The sequence below is a fragment of the Zootoca vivipara genome, chromosome 3 (assembly GCF_965207765.1).
Source record: "Zootoca vivipara chromosome 3, rZooViv2.hap1.1, whole genome shotgun sequence".
NCBI lineage: Eukaryota > Metazoa > Chordata > Lepidosauria > Squamata > Lacertidae > Zootoca > Zootoca vivipara.
In genome coordinates, this window is record NC_142586.1 from 56,639,160 (window position 1) to 56,665,258 (window position 26,099).

Here is a 26,099-nt window from a genome sequence, read left to right on the forward strand (position 1 = left end):
TTTACATGTCCTCTAGTTTAATAAAGCTTTCTTAAATGTTATATTAAAACCGGATGTGCCTTGTTATTCCAGTGAAGTATCCTAACTCAAAAGGGTAGTGACTGTAGAGAGGAGGTTAGACCTAACCTGAGGAGCAGGAAAATAGTTTAAAACCTCAAGGTCAAGCCCAGGGAAGACAAGTGCCAGGAAGAAGGTGCCACAAAGTAGCAAAAGGCTGCGGAGGTGAACCCTAGGGAAAAGGGAATCCTTACTGTGAGCACAAGGTGGTTCCTGATACACTTGCCGGGCGTTAGAAGGGATATGGCGCCACGTTATTGGGAGAACTGGAACTGCACTTCGATTACTAGCAGAACCCAAACATAAACAGGCAGTTTATTTGGGCGCAAGAAGGATAGGTGGGTAGTTTGTGAAATAACCAATTTCTTTCAACACTCTGCTAGTGTTATAAAAAGAGAGGCACATCGCATTGGTGGGATCCGCACATATTAGGTGGGATCATCTCAAGTTTTAGTGACAACGCCGGGCTTGTCATATTAATTGGTGGCAATGCCCGGGTTCGTCGTAATCCCCACCTCCCAGAATATGATTTTGTGAAATGGCTTGAGGACACTTCTGAAAGCTCAGGTGTGAACATTACCACATTACTTAAATTATTGTCAATAAAGGGATTGTGGCATGTGTGCTTTCAAAATGGAGAACTTTGCCTATGAGTCCCAAACAAATGTATGCATTAGAAGTAAGGACTGATTTGCATATTACGAAATTAGGTAGTGTGCTCAATTTCCCCCTTTCCCCTTTTAAAACTCATTTCTGCATGGGATGGATTAGGATCAAAATCTTACTGAGCTTCAGACTCGGAACACAATGAAACAGCAAAAATACGCAAACCAGATTACTTGCTTTGTTGCTTACGTCTACCAAAAACCCATTTACAAAACAGCTCTTGTTTTCAGAGGGAGGATCATGTAGTACAATAATAACAGAAACAGTTTAGTATGTGTAGATTAGATGCTAATACATAAACAGCATTTTTTTAAAAAAGGAATGGTTCTGACCAAAAATATTTTTAAAGATGAAATAGGTCTCCCTCTGATTTTGAAACAGAGATGGGCAAATTTGTTAAATCCCATCAAGCTGAAACTGTTAGATAATATATCCATTTCCCCTCCCCTGTAAGCAAAGCAGCCCAAACAGCTGTGATGGGAAAAATGTCTTGACACCAAACTATTATTTATAGACACATATGCCTTTTACAAAAAAAAAAAAAGCTCACAAACAATTTTTAGTGTCTTACGCTGCTATACAAACAAACTCTGTAGTAAGTCCCATTTGAGTTGAGTGGGACTAACTTTTGAGAAAAAATGCATAGGATTCATAGAATCACAGAGTTGGAAGAGACCACAAGGGCCATCCAGTCCAACCCCCTGCCAAACAGGAAACACCATCAAAGCATTCTTGACATATGCCTGTCAAGCCTCTGCTTAAAGACCTCCAAAGAAGGAGACTCCACCACACTCCTTGGTAGCAAATTCCACTGCCGAAAAGCTCTTACTGTCAGGAAGTTCTTCCTAATGTTTAGGTGGAATCTTCTTTCTTGTAGTTTGAATCCATTGCTCCGTGTCCGCTTCTCTGGAGCAGCAGAAAACAACCTCTATATGACATCCTCTATATGACATCCTTTTATATATTTGAACATGGCTATCATATCACCCCTTAACCTTCTCTTCTCCAGGCTAAACATACCCAGCTCCCTAAGCCGTTCCTCATAGGGCATTGTTTTCAGGCCTTTGACCATTTTTGTTGCCCTCTTCTGGACACGTTCCAGCTTGCCAGTATCATTCTTGAACTGTGGTGCCCAGAACTGGACACAGTACTCCAGGTGAGGTCTGACCAGAGCAGAATACAGTGGTACTATTACTTCCCTTGATCTAGATGCTATACTCCTATTGATGCAGCCCAGAATTGTATTGGCTTTTTTAGCTGCTGCATCACACTGCTGACTCATGTCAAGTTTGTGGTCTACCAAGACTCCTAGATCCTTTTCACATGTATTGCTCTCAAGCCAGGTGTCACCCATCCTGTATTTGTGCCTTTCATTTTTTTTTGCCCAAGTGTAGTACCTTACATTTCTCCTTGTTAAAATTTATCTTGTTTGCTTTGGCCCAGTTGTCTAATCTGTTAAGGTCATTTTGAAGTGTGATCCTGTCCTCTGGGGTATTAGCCACCCATCCCAATTTGGTGTCATCTGCAAACTTGCTCAGGATGCCCTCAAGCCCATCATCCAAGTCATTGATAAAGATGTTGAATAAGACTGGGCCCAAGACAGAACCCTGTGGCACCCCACTAGTCACTACTCTCCAGGATGAGGAGGATTGCATACATTGTTTTAATCATAAAAGCGCGGCGCGCACGCGCGCACGCACACACACAATAAAAGCCATGCCAATATATCTTGATTATTAAAACTATGAATTTTATTATGCTAAAAGTAATTAAAACAATTATGTAGTTAAGATAACTTTGCTCTAGGGCACACAGAAGTTGTTTTGGGAACAGAAAAAACTGTGTGCCAATGATAGTACAGTATATTAAAGTATTAATTTGAATTTAAAGAGCTGTTATTGGTTCTGTGAATGTTACTGGAGTTAAGCTGATCTAATGTTACAAGGGAGCAGATGTTTCATGAAAATATTACCCAGTACATGAGTAGGCATGTACAGTGGTATCTCAGTATTCGAATGTAATCTGTTCTGGAAGACCGTTCGAGTTCTGAAACGTTAAAAAACCAAAAAACTCAACAACTGACAGCTAGGCCTCAGGATCTTGCACTCAGTGGAAGCTGTGTGGCATGTTCGACTTCCAAGGTGTGTTTGAAAACCGAAGCATTCACTTCTGGGTTTATGGTGTTCAAAAACTGAAATATTCGTCAACATTCGAAACCTGAGGTACCACTGTATAGGATTATAATATAACTAAATATATTGAATCATACATAGCCTTTGAAAAAAGTAGAACAACCTTACAACAAACTTTCACCTAAGTCTCTATTGCACTGGGAATCTCTAATGATCACACTGACCGCGACAATGTTATTTGAGCTTTGTACAGCAATCAGCAGTAACTTTAAGCAAATTCTTAATTAAATAAAAAATATGTATTTGAGATTTCCATATCTGGGTCTTCTTGCATTGCTGGATTCCCCTTGCATTTCTGTGTTTCTAAATCACATTCGTATGAAGCTCATCTTCCAGATCTGGAATAGTGTTTGGGATGAGTGAAAGAGGATTCTGAACTATGCCCTCGTGGATTTCGACAAACAAGGGGATGTAGGTAACAAAATCCAGGAAAGATAGAACACCTGCTTTTCCGCGGTTGAACTTCTGCAGGGCCTGAAAAGAAAATTTTCAAGAGAGCTTTAAAATTATGAAAGTTGCTTTCACAATAAGATTCTTAATTAGAAATGCATGGAACCTGTATAATTTTGCTTGACAGTGGACTTAGCAACATATATGTCCTGATCTAGTTGGGTGCAGTGCCTTGGGGGCACAGCAGGGGCGCCACAACTAACAGGTGGAGGCGCATCAAATTTTGTCATTTGAGATCCCAAGGTCCACCACTGCCATAGACAAGGCTCCCTCAATGCACCTAGAGGAACCAGGAGCCCTGGAGAAGTGCTGGCAACTGTCCAGGGACTTTGGGTTAGGGTTGGGTTGTCAGACAAACACGTGTGATAGCTAGACATGCCTACCAGCTTCTCATCCACAATAGTTACTTGCATTGGAGAATGGCACTGAAGTTAAACAATTCTCACTAGCCTGCTACAGATGCTGTCAATTATTTAAGAAGGCTGTGGATTCTTATTTATCCAAGAACCTATGTTGGTATATTTATAAGTACCCATGCACATAGGCCTAACAGGAAAAATTCCACGTCAACCTGGTGACATTCTGTTTTACTCGTTGGTTTCTGTCCTTGCTTCTTGACAGCTGCCCCTGAATTTGAAGGGGGAAATGTTTTTATCATGTAATGACCAAAGCCCAGCTCATTAGAATATATGCTGGCAAAACTGAATGTGTGTATAGATGTGTGTTTAGAATGGAAAATTTGCACCAATTGAGAAATAGCTCCCTTTTCCCTCAGCATGGAACTATTGAAATAAAGATTGTGCAAAGGCTCTTTTTGGAGCAGTTAGCAGAGATGCCCAAGAATGAAGCAAAGTACATTTTGGATTCTCCAAAAGGTTGTATCCAGATAGGATTTGGAATCATATTGTTCTGCTTTTAAGCACCACATAGGCCAGTGATCCTTCCGTATGTGAAAACAAAACCCTGATGAAGGAGCCTGCTAAAGTCATTAAGCTGAATTACATAAAAGCAAACCTCAAAGAATGGTTAAAATGATTAGACTGCTTGTTCACTGAAGATCAAGTTATTTTCCATGGTTGCTTCCCAGCATGGAGTATTTAGTCACTAGTGCCTTTAAAGATCCAAAAATGGGACAAGAGGCCTCTTAACTATCAGCCTGCCCTGTATGTTTGGCACCAAATTCAGACGACTTGGAGAAGTTTCGTTCAAATTGCCTGTTTTTTCTCTTGTACTTTGTATACCTTTCCATAAAAAAGCAGGCCTATTTTTAGGAGCTGGCCGATGAAGCTGAACCCAGTGGTTTTGACTTTCACAGTTGTTGTTTTTCCTTCCCTTAAATCAAAAAGCAGGGGGCTTGGGAGTTATATTAAAGCTTTCCTCTCTCTTCATACAAAGTGGTGACTTTTTTTAAAAAAAAAGTGTCTACAAATTCTCTTCACATTTCATTCAGATTGCTAGTCATTATGATCCTTAGCATCCCTCCTCCTCCTCCTTTCCAAGGTTGCAGGTTTGATCCTTTTATGGGACAGCTGAATATTCCTGCATTGCGGAGGTTGGATTCTTCTTCTTCTTCTTCTTCTTCTTCTTCTTCTTCTTCTTCTTCTTCTTCTTCTTCTTCTTCTTCTTCTTCTTCTTCTTCTTCTTCCGCTCCCTCTTCCTCTTCCTCCTTCTGACCTACTTACTCCAGTTGACATGTCCAATTGGCTTCTATTTGGACAGTTCAAGGACTGAGTTGAGAATTGTAGCTTTTACAATCCTATTGATTGGCTGTGTTTTGTGCTGCTACCACTACAGCTGGATCCAGTTCCTGGTAAATGGTTCAAAGCTGCCATTTCCACCCTGCTTGCCAGATAAAATCCTTGGAACAGGGTTTAAAAGGAAGCATGAGGTTGTGCTTAGGAATTGTAATGTGGTGCATTGGATACGGTATAATTTGAAATTGGTCACAGTGGGTTACTCAGGTTCATGTAGTTGCTCAGCTACAAAGCTCACTGGGTGGCCTGGAAAAAGTCATAATCAGCCAACCAAACCCACCAACGGGTCATTGCAAGAATGAATGAGGTATGAATTGCAAAGCACTCTGTGCATCAAAAAACAAAAAATAAAAAAAATGATAGAAATGATCATAATCACATCCACTTTCATTTTTGGGATGTCACATACATGATTAGCACAGAAAGCATTGGCCCATGAGTGCTGCTGGCTTTCTTTCTTTTTTGGAAATCGTTTTTATTTGATTTTACAAATACAAATTTGTAATAATTCAAACAGATATCCATATACTCCAAATGTCGCGACTTCCCCCCACCCCCTCCATGGGGTGCCATTTTGAACATTTGCAACTGCATATACTTCCATACTCTAAATATGATATTGTCCACGGTATTTGTTACACTACAAGTAGAATCAAAATCCTGCCAATGTTTCTATCTGCTTACAGTGGTCTCCTAAATAACTTATAATTTTTCCCATTCTTTTATAAAGTTTTTGTCCCCTTGTTTCCAGAGTTTTCCAGTCAGCTTTGCCATTAGCTTGGTTTTGCCATTCCTCTCTGGTAGGGACTTTTTCTTCTTTCTATCTCTGGGCTAGTAGGATCCTTGTGGCTGTTGTCGCAAGTGCTGGTAGCTTTCACTTTGCCAGCAATGGTGCAGCTGAAGCATTGTATTCCACGTGAAAGTGCTTGAGCTCCTGCATCTGACCATATGCACTATCATGTCGGTGCAGCAGCAGCTCATAGGATTGGGCTACCACCTATGTGCTTGAGATTGCAGAGAACAGGGAGCAGAAGCCCAATAAGAGTTCTGGGATGAGAAATGGAGGGCAAAAGAATGGCAGATAAGATTGTCAATAATGTGAGCTAATGCACAATATTCATCATGCGAAAGGCTGGACTGGATGAATCCCAAGCCGGAATTCAGATTGCCGGAAGACATATCAAGAACCTCAGATATGCTGATGACACAACCTTGATGGCAGAAAGTGAGGAGGAATTAAAGAACCTTTTAATGAGGGTGAAAGAGGAGAGCACAAAATATGGTTCTGAAGGTCAACATCAAAAAAACTAAGATCATGGCCACTGATCCCATCACCTCCTGGCAAATAGAAGGGGAAGAAATGGAGGCAGTGAGAGATTACTTTCTTGGGCTCCTTGATCACTGCAGATGGTGACAGCAGTCACGAAATTAAAAGAAGTGACTTCTTGGGAGAAAAGCAATGACAAACCTAGACAGCATCTTAAAAAGCAGAGACATCACCTTGCCTACAAAGGTCCGTATAGTTAAAGCTATGGTTTTCCCAATAGTGATGTATGGAAGTGAGAGCTGGACCATAAAGAAGGCTGATCGCCGAAGAATTGATGCTTTTGAATTATGGTGCTGGAGGAGACTCTTGAGAGTCCCATGGACTGCAAGAAGATCAAACTTATCCATTCTGAAGGAAATCAGCCCTGAGTGCTCACTGGAAGGACAGATCCTGAAGCTGAGGCTCCAATACTTTGGCCACCTCATGAGAAGAGAAGACTCCCTGGAAAAGACCCTGATGTTGGGAAAGATGGAGGGCACAAGGAGAAGGGGGCGACAGAGGATGAGATGGTTGGACAGTGTTCTCGAAGCTACGAACATGAGTTTGACCAAAATGTGGGAGGCAGTGGAAGACAGGACTGCCTGGCATGCTGTGGTCCATGGGGTCATGAAGAGTCAGACACGACTAAATGACTAAACAAATGCACAATAAGCCTAAGGAAGCATGCATGTAGCCAACTAATATCTAGATTGGTCATGATCATTAATTTTAACGAGACTAATATGAGTATGACTAACATTGGATACAAGCCAGGTGTGCCAGTTTGTGGGGGGAAGGAGGCACTTTGGGCTCCCCTGAAATTCTTAAGGAGAGGGCCAGACCCCATCAATATTGAGAGGTGATGTTGCTGTGCTCTACGTCACCTTGCTGTGTCACGTGGTGCATGACATCTGACATTGGCCCCTCAATAGTGAGGGAAAGCCAGTGCTCCTGATACAAGCCATGTGCTGTGCTGTGGCTTCAGTTCCTCACAAAAGTGACCACCATATGGTAGGAAACTCATTGTAGCATCTGCTGAATGATCTCTGGCAATGGAAAGACTTTAGGCGTTGTTACAAAAAGATTCAAAATCAGTGAAGCAGTGTTTCGCTGTTTTCAAATATAGAATACCAAGTTAGTTCAATCTTTCATCTGCTCCAAAATGGTAGTTCTTAGAATATGTTTGTATGGGCGCAATAAGAATACAGTCAGTTAATGTACTAAATAAAATTAAGGGACAATAAAGCCCTATATCTGTTTTGTAATAGAAGGAAATGTAACCTATATCCTTTTCTATGAAGAGTTTATGATTAAGAAGCAAAATGGTTAAGAGAGAAAAACATCTGAATTGACCTGACCTACTGTGTCAATGAAAAGATCTGACCTTATAATCTGCCTTACCTACCATATAGCTGCAATATATAATTTATACTAAATGCTAGCGCCATTTGATACGCTCTCATTCTACTAATGCTACTCTCAGCTGAAAACAACTAGGCCAAATGACCGAAGGCATATATGATGTTTTGGATCGTACATGGTACAGTAAGCCTAGGTCTAGAAGCCTAAAGTCATAGCAAGGAGATCCGTCTCTACAGGTTTATGTTTAGCTCTTCACAGTCAAAAGTGTCCAAGCCTCTGAAAAGTATCATATAAGTATGTAATTATTTCAAGGGGAGTGGATGAAAGTGATCATCTCAGGAAATGCAACCAGAGATTTTGGACGGGTGCCATCCAGCCATGAAAAGAAAATGGGATTGTGAAGGGTTTGACTTACAAAATTAATAGCCTCCAATGAAAATCCACCTGCTGCCAACTCAAGTGCCAGTCGACGAATGCTGACTGATCCTCCAGTCATTCTGTTTGTTTCCCTTCCTTTTTCTCCTTCATCGTCCTGGAGGAGATGCCAGAGATCTTTTGCTTTCTCAATACGAACGCTTAAGGCTTCAAAATCCAGTTTATTGACCAATTTCTTAATCACTGGGCTATGGGTGAGGAAACCAAGATAAGATTATTTCAACATCTGCTCCTTTTTATGAATTACATAAATGAAATTACTCTTCAGGTTTTTAACAGCAGAGTGACAGGGATTGTAAACATTTTTCATTGATAGAATGTTTCACACAAGGAATTAAAGCTGCAATAATTTAATTCAAGGTTTGTCAAAATTATAGCACTGATGTCATGGTCTTTTTCCTCCTTGAACACTTTTCTTACTGGACTGGCTCAACAGAATGTTTATTAACTGCACATGGATCTGGCCATTTCTCAATTCCCAACAGGTTGCCATCGGCACCTACAGGGCATCAGCAGCTATTTAAAATGTCTTTTTGGTTGGAATCTTCCTGAGTTGCTGACTCTAATACTCATCTTTTGCGGAAGAGGCAGCGGTGACCGTTTCAAACACCTGCTGATTGCAGATTAGTAGCAAGCACAGTTTTCTAGGAGATTCTGCAACAGGTGCAGCTCTGCATTTTGTAGATCTCCACAGTGAGCACAAAGATGAAGGGGTGCCTATTGCACAAATAATAGTGCGTGTCTCCAAGGTGTCATCATTTTGCAGGAGGGATTCAATCATAACCTGGAAACAGGTTTGCATAATTGAAATGAATAAAAGTGCTCTGTTGCCATAGTGGCAACAAATCCACTTTTTCCAATGGGATTTTGGCAGTTAGTAAAGTGATGGGGAAATGCAATGTTGAATGCTGACATACAAACATCCCACAAGTAAATCAAGATGAATGCTCAAGGAAGAGGTCATATGAAGGAGCCCTATTTATCTGCTCCTTTGTGAACTGGACTCTTGTGCATGTCAGTCATGGGGAAAGCTGGCGACTATTTGACTGTTTAAGAGTCATGGCAACAAAAGAAACAGTTTCAGGATTGCAACCTCAGTGGCAACTTAGTGGCATTATTCCTTAAATTTTCCAAGCAATGAGCACAACGCTTTGTTCCGCAAAGCTTTAAGAAAACAGTGAAAAGGAGTTGAACGTGTGCCACATAAATGACACAGGCTGCTGGATTAATTGTTGGCACTCACAGGGCAATGGGCAACCTTCCAGTTGGGACATAGTTTGAAGTGTGATGGTGCCAGCCTGATGTATTACTGGGAGGAAGCCAATTCTGTACAAAGCGGTTGAAGAGGAGGTGACACTAAGGGACAGAGTGAGAAAAGAAAGGGAGTGCACCCTGAAGTGATTAGTATGTCCTACAGAGACTACCAAAGAAAAATGTTGTTGTATTAATTGGGTGTGTTAGTTACACTATTTTGCAGATGAACTTGCTAAAAATACACATGGAAGAACTTTAGGTTCTAAACAAGGAATGAAAAATGTATGTAACTGTGAGAAGACAGCTCTTGAAAATGAAATGTTTTCTCTATCAGTATAATGCTTCCTGTTTGGGGAGGATGCCAGCAAAATTGCTAATCTTGTTTTGGCCACCTAGTTCCTAGCTAGGTTTAGGAGTTACTGTCTTCCTTCTCCTTCTCCTTCTCATTTCTGGCATGTTCACATTCCATCTGGTTATAAAATTGTCAGATAAGCTAATACGAAAAGCTGGGATCTTTTGCTTTTTGCATCAGTTAAAAAGACACATTGCATTGTTAGAGATTATGGGGGAAAAGCACCAACACTGGCTGTTGATCAATCAAACTCATAGGCAGAAACACACACACCCCAGCCATACTTTTGCGGAAGTTTTCTCCTTGTGTTTTGCTTGTGCAATCTGGACACCTTCCACTTAGGAGGTACAAAGGAGCCATTATGACCATTATGTTTTTTTAACTCTCACCACCCCCTGCCCTGGTAAAGTATTCATGAAGTTACGGGAATGGCTAACTCATTTAGAAAAATGTAATATAAGCCCTATGACTGATACAGTATTGCATCAAATTCCAGTTTACTAAAGGGAGGAGAGTGAATTATTTTTGATGCAGCCCTTTTGCAATTGCCTTCTTTACTGGAAGAGAACAACAGATCCCTTTTTATTCCAGCATAAGGACTGTGAATTGGTAAATATTTTGAGAATTTTGCCTGTAGTGTTTGCCTACTGAGACATTAAAAAAAAAAAAAAAGCCTGTGAAGTCGTACGGCTGGGAGGACTATTCAGTCATACCTTTGCTGCCCTCAACATCTTCAAACCTCATGCCAGTAAGAAAGACCAGCGGGAGACCTGCTCTTCCTTTGCAACTGTCTTCCTCATAAACATCGGCCATGGCATCCCATTTTATAGAAGCCACAAAACCTCCCATTAAGCTTTTCCATGGTCCTTTTCTTCATGGCCGTAGCACAATATGGCTGCTGATCATGGAACCGGACATTTGATCATATTCAGGATCTGCACAACTAAACTGCACAGCTAACGTGTTTTCATGGAATTATTCTGTTGGATAATATGCTTTTGTTTACCGTTTTTAAAAATGGAATCTATGTAGCATACAGTCCTGTCAACCTTTTTTTTCTTCATGAAAGAATGTTTATACCTGCGGGCAAAGGGCTAATGCACTGAAAGGCCTGCATTCATGGGCAGAGTATTAAGCGATTCATGGTTGCCAAGGTAAGCAGTGAAGGCATCCCCTCAGCAACTCTGCTGTGTCTAAAGGAAACAGTCTCCAAGGAAACAGGCTAACTTCCTTGGAGACCAAAAATGCCCCGCTTTCTTAGGTGCGAGAAAATATTCAATCCTATAGCGAGAAGCAAAGGGATGCAATGTGTTCTATTTTTAGTTTTCCACAGTAACTTAATTTAGATTTTGCCCAAGGGTATCATTTAATTTCAGGGGGCACAAGGACTAATGAGCCACCATGGCGGAACTCCTGTCTGAGACCAGAGTCTCTTGCATTTGCAAGTGTTATGGAAGGGAGCAGACCGTTTATCCTACAACAAAGTTTCAAGGATCAGCTGCAGCAGTGTTTGTAGCCACAAGCTTGTTTTCAATATTGCAACCAGGGGAGGAAAACATTATGAAAGCTTTTTATTGGTGGCCTTCTTATACACAGCTGCTATCACATTCCCATCAGGTTTCATAGATACAAGACTTTTATCAGGCAAATGGAATAGCTGTCAATAAGAGGCACCCTTTGATGATCTGAATTAAGGGTGTCCTCCTCCCACCCACCCAGGAGTCAAAATTTGTCATCTTGACTGTGACGCTTGCTTTGAAAAGACATCAATGTGCCACTTTTCTTGAGAGTCAAGACAGAGACAAAAGAAGTCTGGGAAGACCCACTATATCTGCCACATACAATTTTGCATATGGCATATGATGTTACTATAAAGCATTTGCAATCATGCCTTTGTGATTGTCCCTAACAGTCCAGATGACATATCTAATAGATGTCAGTCTTCCCCACTCTGTCCATAAAAGTCAAATCGATCTTCTCTTCTAAATTTATCTTTAAACCCCACTTATTTTGCAAAGCTGTTTTCAATTTGTTTTCCTGTACCTGAGGCTAGGGATTTTTGCAAAGTTCCACCTGGACCATCACATTTCAGTCTCTCTTGTGTGTGCTGCCGTGTCTTTTACACATACTTTGGGTGCCCACATGTAGAAGCACCTGTGGTACAGTCCCACTGCATCAGTAGCCCCATTTTGAATACCACAACACAGAGTAACTGGAGACTGGGTACTAATCAAGATCATATACAGTTGTACTTTGGCTCCCAAACAAATCGGCTCCCGAACAATTGAAACCTGGAAGTGAGTGTTCCGGTTTTTGAACTATTTTTGGAAGCCGAACATCTGGCGGGGCTTCCGCGGCCTCCGATTGGCTGTGGGAGCTTCCTGCAGCCAATCAGAAGCTTCACTTTGGTTTCTGAATGTTTTGGAAGTTGAACAGACTTCTGGAATGGATTCCGTTCTACTTCCAAGGTACGACTCTTTATGGGCACATTCCCAAATTCACATAATTTAATATGTGCTCCAGACCTGGGCTTATAACTTCTGTCTTCATTTTATCATTTAAATATTTTGAAATAAGTTTCTAAAGTGAACTAGTTGCCTGTGAAAATCAACAAGACCCAGCCTTGTTGGGCATACTATGCAAAGAATCCCCTCAACTCATCTTTGCTTACTGGTGGAAGTTAGTAGGGCTTGAGCAAACCTTCCCCATCCCAATTTCCTCCTGCTGCAACCCTCTGTACCACATCTCATGCTGTTTGGGAGGGTTCTCTGACCTTCAGGAGGAACTTTGTGGATAGGAGATACAAGAAGCTGCGGTGGGAGCTAGCAAGTGGGGAAGCCCCACAGAGTGTAATACACCTTGTTCTTTTCAGATTCAAACCAGTTTGATTTAGATTCGACTTCCGGTGAGCTGCGGCCATCGAAGGAAGCGCGGGATAGCCCTCCGGGGAATCCCGAACTTAACGGAGCCTTTAGAGGTCACGCGAAGGCTCCGCGGACCTCAAAAACCTCAGGGGGGGTTACCCTGAGTGTCGTGGCACCCAGCAGCGCCCTGCGTGCTCTCCTTCACCCGGTTTTTACTGCGTGGGAGCCGGGAGAGGGATTGAGCTGCGGGCGCGAAGGGGGAGAGACCACTGACTCCGTTAAGTGCAGTCTCTGGCTTCCGATGGTAAGCAGCAAGCTTCCTTAAATTATAATTAATCTGAGGAATAAAGAAGGTGAAATTGATTTTGGATTGAAGTTAACAATCGGATTGATGAAGCTGTGGGGCGCAAAAAGGGAGTCCGTCCCAACAGCGGGGAAAAATGGCGCAGAGAAGAGATCGTAGGAGCTGAGCGACGGAAAGTGAAACTGATTGCCTGCGGAGTGAGTTTTTCAGAAGTCCTTGATTACATTGTAACAAGGCAATTTTTTGAGGGTGGAAAAGAATTGCTTAGAGCTTTTATATTGTTACCTTGTCTCTTTCCTGGGGGTGGAACTGCAAGCGATCTGGGAACTTTATATTTTCTGCGCTCTAGCCCTGAATGCAGAGGAGCTTTGAGTTGCCTGAGTGCTTTGCTTGTATCGCTGCAGCACCGAAGGGGGGAAAGACGGAGGCTGCCCCCTTTTTTTTTTCCTTGGCTAAAATTAAGAACAAAGTAAAAACGTTTCCCACCAACTGAGAGGCTGGAAAGGGGGGGTCGACTTTGGATTAAGCCAGCAAGTGGCTGAAGAGGGGTTTATTGCTTGGGAACTGCGGATCTGGGATCTTCATTCTCCCTTATTTGGATTAAGCCTACAAGTGGCTGAAGTATTTGGCTTCTTTTCTCTTTCTTTTTTTGGGTCTTATTGGAGCGAACTGTGGATTAAGCCTATAAGTGGCTGAAGAGTTGCGAGACTTGGCTTCTTTGTTTCAGGTTCCAAGGGTGACTTGACTGTTGGAGGGATAAAGAAGGAACTTGCTAGAAGGGTTTGATTTAATGTAACTAGAAACTGCTGGTTCTCTGTCTCTGGGAGTGGAAAAGTACTGGAAAGACTTGAGGTTTCAGAGTAATCCACCCAGTGGCAGACGGAATAACTGTTGATTCTAGGTATTGGAATTTATTACAGCGCCATCTGGGGGTGGTTGGGTTATTGTAGGTACACTGTAGGAATTTATTAATACTGGTCCCCCTAGTGGTGAAGAGGGGAATTTCCCCTCTTTTCTGTTTTTTTGTAGAAGAATGGCTGGTAAAGAAGAAAAGAAGTCAGCAAGCACACCAAAAGACAGAAGAGGTTCAAAGCAAGAAGAAGTCAAGGATTTAGAAGCTCTATGGCAAAAAATTAAAGATGAATTTAAACACAGTGAACAACGAATGGATAAAAAATTGGGAGAGATCGATAAGAAGATTGAAGGAGCTGTGGGAGAATTATCAACCCAAATAAAAGATTTGTCGGTGAGATCCAAAACAATGGAAGAAACAATCAAGAAGACCCAAAAAGAGGTAAAGGAGGTTAAAAAAGAGACTGACAAAGTGAAAGATAGTATGAAGAAAATGGACCGGGCACATGAACAAATGCTTGATAATTTGGCATTAATTGAAATGAAGCAAAGGCAATTGAATTTGAAATTAAGGGGTATCCCTGAAGAATCGGGAGAAGATATTAAGTCAAGGATAATTGCCGAATTGGCGAAATGGATGGGAAAGACGGATGAAGAAGTGAGCCAGACAATTGTGAATGTATTCAGAATTAAGGTAAAATCAGCAAAGGCCAAGGCAAGGAAAGCACCTGGTGATTGCGTGGTGGTTCTCAACACAATGGAGATGAAAAATGAGATTTTAAGTCTGAGCTTCACCAACAAGCTAATCATCGGAGGCAAGCCTATAATCGTGTTTAAAGAAATTCCAGGAAGATTTTTGAAAAAACGTGACAATTATAAAGCAATGGTGGCCCTGCTTAGGAAAAATGGAATCCAGCATAGATGGGAATACCCCGAAGGAATAATGTTTTTCTATAAAGAGAAAAGACATGTGCTGACAAGTATGCATGACATTGGGAAATTCTTGAGAAAGTATGAAAAATTTTTGGGAGAGCTGAGCCCAGACCTGGCTACCCTAGCTGAAGCGACTGCAGAAGAGGAAGAAGAACCAAAACCACAAAGAAGAAGAAGAAAGAAAAAAGAAGGAGAGGAAGAGAAATCAGAAGAAGAAGAACAGAAAAAAGAGGAAGAGGATAAAGAGTCAGAGAGTGAAGAAGAGGAAGAAGATAAAGATTTAAGTACAGAACCCGACCAAGACTAGATAAAATCTTATCTTCCTGATATTAGGAAGTAAAATGGCATCATTGAAGATACATACTTGGAATGTACATGGATTGAATAACAAAGTGAAAAGAAATAAAATTGATCATATTTTGAAGAAGAAGAATTTGGATATAATCTGTCTTCAGGAAACACATGTGGCGAAAAAACACAATTATATTCTTAGAAATAAAAGGTTGGGTAAAGAATTTATAAATTCAGTAGAAAATAAAAAGAGAGGAGTGGTTTTGTATATAAAAGACAAATTGGATCCAAATCTGATGTTTAAAGATGAAGAAGGAAGAGTGATAGCGGTCCAAATATCGACCCAAGGAGAAAAAATGCTGGTGGTGGGAATCTATGCACCGAATGAGAACAAAGCGGAATTTTACAAGAATTTGGAAGAAAGGTTAGCAGAGTATATGGACCAAAAGATAGTGCTTATGGGCAATTTCAATGGAGTGACAGTACCAGAATTGGATAGGACAAAGAAAAGGAAGAATGAAGGCAAGTTACCAAAATCCTTCTTTGAATTGGTAGAAAACCTGGGCCTAGTGGATATTTGGAGGTTAAAGCATCCTACGCTTAAACAGTTTACATTCTTTTCAGAACCAAATCAAAGTTCTGGAAGAATTGATCATATATGGATCTCCAAAGAACTAGTACCCAGGGTGAGTAAAATAGAGATAATACCACGAACACTATCAGATCACAATTCAATATTTATGGAAATGAAAAGCAAAGATCAGAATTCCTTTAGGTGGAGAATGAATGAGGAGCTTTTCGAAGATAAAGAGGTGGTAGTAAAAGCTAAGAATATCCTGAAAGATTATTTTCATTGGAATCTATATAAAGATACTGGACTTGATATGGTATGGGACGCAAGTAAAGCAGTAATGAGAGGCTTTCTAATACAGCAAAATAGTTTCCTGAAACGAAAGAAAGAAAAGAAGAAGGAGGAAATCCTGAAGTGTCTCATGGAAAATGAGAAAAACCTGATAGATAAACCAGAGAATCAACAAATCAAACATAATATAAAGATGTTACAGACACAATTCTCTATGTTGATCAGTCAGGAGATAGAATGGAAAATAAAGCAGATGAGACAAAAAAATTTTGAATCAGCGAACAAAACAGGAAAATTATTGGCATGGCAATTAAGGAAACGTCAAAATCAAAATATGATAGTGAAGATAAATATGGAAGGAAAAGTGACTGAGGAGCCAAAGGAAATAAAGAAAGCCTTTCAAAAGTTTTACAAAGAGTTGTATTGTAAAAAGAAAGAAGAGGAGAAGAAGATCAGTGATTATTTAAGCAAACATGGACTGAAACAAATCCCAGAAGAGGAAAGAAAGAAACTTAATAATAGGATAACAAGGCAAGAAGTACATCAGGCAATAACGAGAATGAAAGTAGGAAAAGCCCCAGGACCAGATGGATTATCAGCAAAATATTATAAAGTTTTAAACGGACAGTTGATACCGATTTTAGAAGAAGTGATGAATGACATTCTTGCAGGAGGAAAGATCCCAAACACATGGAAGGAAGCGTATATTACATTGATTCCAAAACCAGGAGCGGATGGCTTAGAAGTCAGAAATTATAGACCAATTTCTTTATTGAACAACGATTATAAGCTTTTTGCAGACATTATGTCCAAGAGATTGAAAGAAGTTTTGAATGAAATGATACATAAGGATCAAGCTGGTTTTCTTCCTGGTAGACAGTTAAAGGACAACGTCAGACATATAATAGATGTAATAGAATATCTGGAAACCAAGATAGATAAGCCAGCAGTATTAATGTTTGTGGATGCAGAGAAAGCATTTGACAATATATCTTGGCAGTTTATGAAGAAAAATCTGGAATCGATGGTTGGCAAAGATTCTTTTTTGAATGGGATTGAGGCAATATATTCAGAACAAAAAGCAAGATTGATAATTAATAACACATTAACGGAATATTTTGACATCACAAAAGGAACTAGACAGGGGTGTCCCTTATCCCCTTTATTATTCATCATGGTCCTGGAAGTACTATTGAATAGATTAAGAGATCTTTCAACTATTAGAGGAATTAAAGTAGGTGCAAAGCAATTCAAAGTGAAAGCCTTCGCGGATGATTTGGTCTTAACACTAGAAAATCCTAATGAAAGTGTTGCAGCGGCCATAGAAGAAATTGAGAAATTTGGACAATTAGCAAGATTTAAATTAAATAGACAGAAAACAAAGGTGATGGCAATGAATATGACGAAAGAGGAAAAGCAAGAGCTACATCTAAAATATGGTTTTGATGTGGCAAAAAAAGTAAAATACCTTGGAATATGGATGACAGCAAAGAACATTAATTTATATAGTGACAATTATGAACCAGTATGGAGAGAAATAAAGAAAGACCTGGAAAGGTGGACTAATATGAACATGTCATTCTTAGGAAGAATAGCAGCAATTAAGATGAATATCCTACCTAAAATGTTATTCTTATTTCAAACTATACCTGTGGTGAAGGGTACAAGACAATTTCAAGAATGGCAAAAGATTTTGTCAAGATTTCTCTGGCAGGGGAAAAAACCTAGAATAAAACATAAAATCTTGGTAGACAGAAAAGAAAGAGGTGGTTTCTCCCTGCCAGATTTAAGACTTTATTATGAAGCGTCTTGTATGTGTTGGATTAAAGAGTGGATAACGTTGAAGAATACTGACCTGCTAGATTTGGAAGGTTTTAACAATAGATTTGGGTGGCATGCATATTTATGTTATGACAAAAAGAAGTCTCATACTGGGTTTACCAATCATGTGATAAGAAGATCTCTGTACGAGGTGTGGGAAAGAAATAAAATGCTGTTAGAGACCAAAAAACCATGGTGGGTTTCACCAGCAGAGGTATTAACAGTGAAGAAAGTAAATATGGAGGGGAGGTGGGCCACTTATGAGGAAATCTTGATAAGAACTGATAAAGGATGGAGACTTAAACCCTATGAAGAAATTAAAGGAGTTTTAACAGGATGGATACAATACCATCAAATAAATGATGTTCTTAGGGAAGACAGGAAAATAGGATTTGAGGACAAAAGGTCCAAATTCCAAATAGAAGTGCTAGAAGGCAAAACAAAGCTTCTGTCAAAAATGTATAATTTGTTATTAGAATGGTATACGAAGGATGAGTTGACAAAAGAAGTGATGATCAAGTGGGCAAAAGATTTTGGGCACAATATTGATTATGACGCGTGGTTGAAATTATGGACTCAAACGTTGAGATTTACAGCATGTACTGCTTTGAAAGAAAATGTGTATAAGATGATGTATAGATGGTATTTAACACCAGTTAAATTAGCCAAAATGTATAGAATGAGTGACAAAACTTGCTGGAAATGTAAAGAGAGAGATGGTGAATTTTATCATATGTGGTGGACATGCGATAAGGTAAAAAGATTTTGGGAGATGTTATATAATGAGCTGAAAAAGATGTTTAGATATACTTTCCCAAAAAAACCTGAAGCATTTTTACTAGGAATAATGGGAGGAGAGATTAGAAAAGAAGATCAAGTATTGTTTATGTATGCGACAACCGCGGCTAGGACTTTGTTAGCCCAAAAATGGAAATTACAAGAAATTCCAACGATTGAGGAGTGGCAGATTAAAATGATGGACTATGCTGAACTCGCAAGGATGACTTGCAAGATCCGCGACCAGGGGGAGACAAGGTTTCAAAAAGACTGGAGTAAATATGTGGATTATATGGAGAAAAATTGTAGATCTTTAAAAACACTTGCAGGATTGAAATAAATCCTACGAATTGACCAAACAGTCAAAAAGGAACTGCAAAAATGTAGTAAACAAGAAACCCGCATGAAGGGAGGGGGGGAAGTCGTAGCTCGGCAGAGCAAAATGTTAGATGAAAATTTATAATGTTGTGTATAAAAGAATGTTTTTTTATTATTTTAATTGGATAAATTGGAAATTGAATAAAAATTTATTTAAAAAAAAATGATTTAGATTCAAACCAGTGTGATTAAGGCAATATAAAAGGAGGCAATTATAAGGATGTTTAGGGGAATCCAACTTCCTTGCCTGCTTCCATCACTGGAATTTAACAGTCCTGTTTCAAAACTTCCCAAAGCAACCTTATCTTATTTCGGCTGATCTGGAACCAGAGATGAATTTTTATTTTTAAAAAATGAATATTGAAGGATTCGTTATTGTGCATACAAATGGCTGTTGCACATTAAACTAGCTGACCTTAAAAGCCTGAGCTATTATTATACATGCATATTTATTCCATATGCCTCTTTGATTAAATTTAGAAGAAGGCAAATGCAGTGAGCAGCACTGAAGTGACCTTCCCATGATGTATGGGCAGTGTGTATGGAGGTCCCAGAATGCCCAGACAACAAGACCCTCCTCTTGGCATCACTGATGTGATCCAAAGGAAAGGAAAGTAATATGTTAAGTACCATCTTGGCTGCAGGAGTTGGCATAAGGAGGCGTTTAAGGTGCCATCCAAGAGTATTAGGGACTCCACTGCTTATTTTTATAGGATCTACTCATTAGCCCTTTCTTCTTCCAAAGCTATCCCACAAGACAGTGGAGGTTTAGGATTACAGTATTCCATCTCTTAGGTTGATGAGCCTCATCTGTCCTTCGCTTCCATCTACAGCACATACAGAAACTGCCTTCATGACCATTGGACCCACTATTGGTATCAATACACCAGAGCCTGTACAACTTTGCATGCAGGGGAAGTGCCAAACTCACCAAGGGTTTGAGGCCCATTGGCTACCCTCATCTGGTTTAGCCAGCCAGGGCGTGGTTGCTGTCGCATGCTGACAGCTTCTATGAACCACAGGTGAGAACTGAGTGCAGGGTGGGACCAGAGGTGGAGAAATACCCCAGAAGGAACGCAGTGTGTCCCCCACCAGAGGTTCTAACACTCCCCTAACATCCATACACCCCAGAGAAAAAAATCAAGTGGATTCAATAAATTATGGCAGATTTTTTTTAGCAACCCCTGAGTTCTGCATCTGATTGGTTTTGATGGTAGCCCTAACTGTAAGAATAAATGAACTTCCTTTAGGAAGAAAATATTTTCATAAGTGATACACATTGTGAATTCAGCTCTCTACCACAACCTAACTATACATTATGCTTTGCCTCAAATGACAAATGTTTATTGACAGAAAGCATGAAGATGACACATTAACGAGAAGGCTTGACATTCTCATCCAAGGATGACTTCATCAAACTGACCACCAGACAAATAAACAACTTGGTTCTTGTATAATGAATAAATTGATATGAAGTCACTGGGAAGATGATACAATTTATTTTGGGCTTTTAAATATATAGACAAAACACTTGAATCACTTCCTGATGAACCCAATAAACCATAGCAGGTTCATGCTAAAACCAAGAACTATGCTTAGCCAGACCGAGTACCTCTGTAATTACTATTGTTCCAGTAAACATTTTTTTTGCAATTAAGTGTCTTGTGTTTACACTTACTCCTCATATATGTTACAAATAAAGCAATAAGACATGGCTCCTACAATATCATAAATCAGAAACAAGTGTGTGTGGGGGAAATCCCAGGTATAACAGTTCCTATACTGTATAGACATGGATTCATTCATTTGATGTTTAAATAACAAGGAAATCATTTGTATTAGGGCAGCAAGATTTATTTGCTAAACTGTTTGCAGATTAACTGTTATGGGAACATTTTAATTGGAATGACTAGAACCACATACATGTCCGAAAGCCCCAAAAGTGATTGCGTGGATTGGCTCTAATTATATGAACTGGTTTCCATCGAAATATTTTCCACCAGCTATTTTGTTCTGCCTTCTTCTTCTAAAATTGAAGCTGCAAAATAGCCACAGTCGCTAATCAGTTTGGTCACTGCAGATGGGCTTTGGTTTATATTTTCACTTACTCAAGCTGTGTCACTTTCTCAGACAGAGCTGCCACTACACAGAAGAGTTCAAGGTTTAGCCTGTATTGTCTACCTGGGAGTTCAAGAATCTGAAAGAGAAAGAAAAAACGACTTGCATATATTGAAAGTCATTTGGGTTAATAATCAGCGCCATCAGCTGATGAGCGCTGTCAGCTCATGAAACCTTTGTCCCAAGCCTATTAAGCAAATGTAACGTAATGGTTCTATGACGATCTTATGCAACAGTCATTGGCTGATCGAGGCAGGTCATTGTGCATGGGAAAGATGGAGAATCCTCTGTTGGATCAGAAGCCATGCGCAGAAAATGATGCATGGTTTCCAAAGGTGGCACTCTCCCCAGCACCACCACTCGGAGGTAATATTCATGCTTCTACAGTGGATCAGGAACTGTGCGCACAACACAAGACCAATGAATCAATGCTTTAAAAATGAACTGTGCGTCACTGTGTGTAGGTGGATAAGCTAAAAATGATAAAATAATAAAAAGCAAGTAATCTCCAAAGCTGCTGTCAGGAATCCATATATAAAAGGGAAACCCATTTTTTGTGTTTAAACTAAGGTATGCCTTGGTGTTAGGGAACACAACGGTTCAGCATTATGGGCCCTTTCCTTTGTAACCATTGTAGTGTATGCCCTAATTGCGTTAAGCTAACAGAAAGCATAAGTCCTGTGGATAAAAGAAAACACACTTCTGAGGAGTTTTAGAATTGCAACTACAATTGGTGCTGCATATCCACATAGCCTCATTTATGGTGGAGTGGCTATGAGAAAGGTCAGCAGCGGAATCTGTGGACACTGAAGCTGTATTTGGAACAAAGACTGCAAGCCTCAAAGGTGAAATATTTTGTGGATCTAAGACATAATGATAAGCATTTTGGACTCTTGAAAAAGTTACTGAGTCTGAGGCACAATGGGAAGCATAGTTAAGAAGAGAAAAGTTTCCATTTAACTGAACTGGCCTCCTCTATTGTGGTTTCTTCGCTGCATCCTGACTCATCTGTTTGCCTATTTTAAGGAAAGTTGGAAACTGCTTATCAGAAAGGTAATAATAATGATAATAATAATAATAATCATTCTCTGGGTTGTGCTTTGGGGGTACAGCAGGGCTGGTAAGCTTAGTGCTGTTCTTTTCTTTAGAGGGTCCAGCGCTGAGGAGAAGCATCTTCTTTCCCTCCAGTGATTCTGGGAGCTGATATATGACCACAGTGGGATGCTATGTTGGGAGCAGGGCCCAGAGGGAAGGAGAATCTAGTGCAGTTGCCTAACATTTCTGTTTCAAATGTAAGATTTTAAAAGATTAAATTATACTGGCCTCAGCTACAGTGGGCCAGCTGAAGTCCCAGGGCTGACACTCGAACAGCTCCACCTAGTCCTGCATTTCACTGCACTGAGACCCCCCCCCCCAAAAGCTCACAAGGAAAGTTTTAGGATCATGACTGTGCCTAGTTGTTTGTCGTCCTATTCAGAAGGATACCAACTCAACACTACTCCAGGCTGCAGTGACACCAGCACATAGAATCATACATGTTGGAGGTGGGGGATCAAATAGCTTAGCAAAAGTGGTGCCACTATCAGAGTTCTTGAAAATAGAGATGTTAATGTCCCCGTTCGGCAATAAAAACTGTGTGTGCGCAAGTCCTCTCAGTGGAATGAGAAGGACATTCTACCAAGTCTTGGTTTTTATTGAAGAATTCCACACCAGACCCCAAATAGCATCTGCCCTACCATAATTCCTGCATTAAATTACTGGCGCAATATGTTTATTGCTGGTGGTTAGCTTTTAGCCTTTGAAATAGTTATGATGTGAGCCGTTTTTTTATACTACAGTTTGTAAGGAGAAGTCGTAATTCAAATTTGTTTTGCAAATACTTCGACAGACTGAAGCGGTCTTCTTTTTCCTCCACAGTGTCTGAAGGTTGGATTAATCTCTTGCAGATTTTTTTTTAAAAAAATATCTCAAATAGTAAACACTCAATACCTTTTTCTCATGTGCTACCTGGTATGTGCAACAGCCGCCGCCACCGCCGCAGCATAGGCTGTCTATATCTGACTTCCTAAGCCAGTCATGGGTGAGGTGGGAAACTAATAATCATACCACTCAAACATCGCTTGACAGTGCATTTGTTGTTCATACTTTAAATTAGATGCAGAACATCATAAACTCCGGACTTCAATGGTCATTGAATATAAGTAAAATATATTCCAGTAGCTGGTTGGACTAGACTCAAGCAATGGCATGCATGTGTAGCTGAGTGGTCTTCATTTCCCTTCTATGCTTCCATGATTTTCTAAACTTATTAGGTTATAGCTAATGAAGTCACTGCAAGGGAACATCTCCCCACAACCTTCCAAAGCAGACTGGGGGGCAGTGTGGGGAAGATCTACTGCATGAGCAGAAATTCTGTGTGCGCAATGACTTTGCTTGATTCAATCCTCCGTACTAGGACACTTTGCAGCACACCTTCTTGGTGATTTTTCTTTCTTTTTTTTAAAAAAAGTGGCTGGCAGTTATTGTTTTAATAGCATTTGAAAAGCACTGGTCTCCTCAGGAAACATTGCCATCCTTTCCACAAAATGAGTATCTTGGCCAGCTTGAATGTGTGGCAAATTATAGAGCATTTTCCTCCTAAAACATACAGTTGTGGATATCCTGAAAGGAAGAAAATCTGCTGGTAACTCCCCTTGATATCAATCCCACAGCAGCCTGCCCTCCGCCCAGATTCCTCCTTTGCCTCAGAAACCATGAAAGTATAACATGCACCTTCCTCTCTCTTTGTTTGGATTTGAAGCCAGGTAGGAGCAGCAGCTATCAATTTAGGTAGATGTACAGCTGAGTAAATAAAATGAAAGGCAAGTATAAATGTGTTTCCTCATGCAAAGTTTGAAAAACAGGCTTGGCAAAAGCAGAGGAAAAAAATCTAAACAAAACAGGAAAAGAGGGGCTGCTTATAAATTATACTTTTTTCACCTCAAGCTTTTTCGATAGCCCAGAAGTAATAAGAACGGGTGTTTCTTGGACTGGCTAGGCATGCATTCCAGCTCTAAACGGCTTCCTGTTCAAAATCTTCAAAGCCAAGAAGACTGAGGGCTCCCCCCCCCCACTTTCTGGGGTTGGTTACAAGTGTGTGAAGCATGTGCTTTTATTTCTGGCCAATGCAAATGTTTTTACATCTCCCCTCCAGCCCCCCAAAAGGATGGCAAAATGTGACCAAACTGTTTTCTTCTTCAGCTAGGAAGTTCAGTGATTAGCTTTCAGTTAATCTGTAAACATTCACACTTCCCGTTAAAGATGGTTTGGGGGCTGGAGCAGAGGACCAGTTCAATGTCATTCTGTGTTGGCAACCACACATGCTACTCAGGCTGAAGGCCTGCTCCACAACTTAGGCTGAAGTAACATGAGGGAAAACTTGGATGTTTGAGGGTGCGAAATGTACTAAACCATTTCCCTCCCAATACACCCGAACCTATAATTCACAAATTATAAACTCTAGGCCCGGTTTTGGTTTTTGGGTCACATCAGCCTCAAATATTATTTTGTACGGCATGTTCTCCATAGATTTTCTTTACAAAATAACGAACACCCTAATTATGTTGCTAAGAGTGAAAATAACACGCCCAGAAAAAAAGGGTATGTAATGAGTTGTGCCATAAATGAACCAAGGAAAGATCCCTCTTGAAACCACTGGAATATCTTACGTCCAGATTTATTTGGTCCTTCAGACCAATCGACAGCCTTTCCAGTTACCTTTTTTTTTGTAGCTTCTTCTGCTTCTTCTTTTTGAAGATGAGGCTATATTTATTAAGTGCAATGCTTCACATAACTGTGGAGTGCTTTATTTCAATGCCTTGGAATACACTAGGAATTTAAAGCAAGCACGGTAAATGCAGCTGATTTGGAATGCAAAAAAGCTCTTAATAAGGAACAAGGAACCCCCTGTTGGATCAGACAAAAGGCCTATCTTATCCAACAACCTGCCTCCCCCAGTGGCCAAACAGATGGCTGTTAGGCAAGAGCTAAACGCAATAGATCTCTTCTTCAATAGACCTCTCCTATTCCCCAGCACCTGAAATTCAGAGGCATTGCACCTCTGATCCTGGAAGTAGTAGTGCTTGACACTGGAATGGGATTACCATTTTGTCCTAAATGGTACTTTGGTAAAACCAAAACACAGATGATAGAGTTCAGGTGAATGGTATCTTTGAAACCTTTGCACTTAAAAGAGCTGTTCTTTAGCTTATGACTGCATTAAAAAAGCACTGAGAGCAAGATGATGTCACCAAACTATGCCTGTTCAGAATGAAAAAAAAAAGGGATCCGTTTGTGGAGAATGTAAGCTTTTGTTTACATCTTCCAGTTTCAAACGTGGTAAAAATTACAAAAGATGTTCAGTAGATAGGTATCGCTACTACAATGCTGTTCTAAGGTTCTAGTCTCTGATGTTTCAATCTGTGTATTAAACGCTGTATTTGCAAGTTTTAATTTTTCCGTAAACCATTTTGAGATGTGTGGTGAAAAGCAGGGTATTATAAATTGCTTAAATAAATAAATAAATAAATAAATAAATAAATAAATAAATATAGAAGGAATATACCATTAGAAGCACTACATAGTGTACTAGAGTACATCTCCAGGGCTGATGGAGCCCTTTGCCCTCCAAGAACACTCTAAGAATGCAAAGCCAGAGAGAATGGGAAAGGACAGACCGAAGGCCTAGAGACTGCAAGGCCGATGAAGGAATTTGGCAGTGTAAATGTTGCTCATTTTTGCATGTGTGACTATTAAACTTTTTTCCAGGGTGCTTTGTGTATGAGTGTCTATATATTTTCAATCTGAATATAAAACAGACATTGGCTAGAATCCTTCCAGAATGACTGGAATGTATATTTGATTTACAAACAGCCTTATACTGCCTTTTCTCCCTCAATAATAACATTATTCATGAGAGGCACATTCCAGGCTAAAAGGTATTCTCAGCTTTTGCAAACGCCCTGACTTGTACAGCTCAGCACCTCCGACTTCCTTTACTATAGCTGGGCAGGGTGGGATGGAAGAATTTCAT

At 40.2% G+C, this 26,099-nt stretch overlaps 1 protein-coding gene across 1 annotated transcript in view; it reads right to left on the bottom strand.

Moving 5' to 3' along the window:
- Positions 1–2,450: 2,450 nt before the first annotated feature.
- LOC118082750 (uncharacterized) overlaps positions 2,451–26,099 on the bottom strand; it is a 139,800-nt gene continuing 116,151 nt past the window's right edge. The window contains exons 25-27 of the mRNA XM_060273266.2: positions 21,019–21,107; positions 8,203–8,410; positions 2,451–3,389 (exon numbers count right to left, since the gene is read on the bottom strand). Coding sequence (XP_060129249.2) covers positions 3,219–3,389; positions 8,203–8,410; positions 21,019–21,107 — 468 coding nt within the window. The 3' untranslated portion in view covers positions 2,451–3,218. The remainder of the gene's footprint in view (positions 3,390–8,202; positions 8,411–21,018; positions 21,108–26,099) is intronic.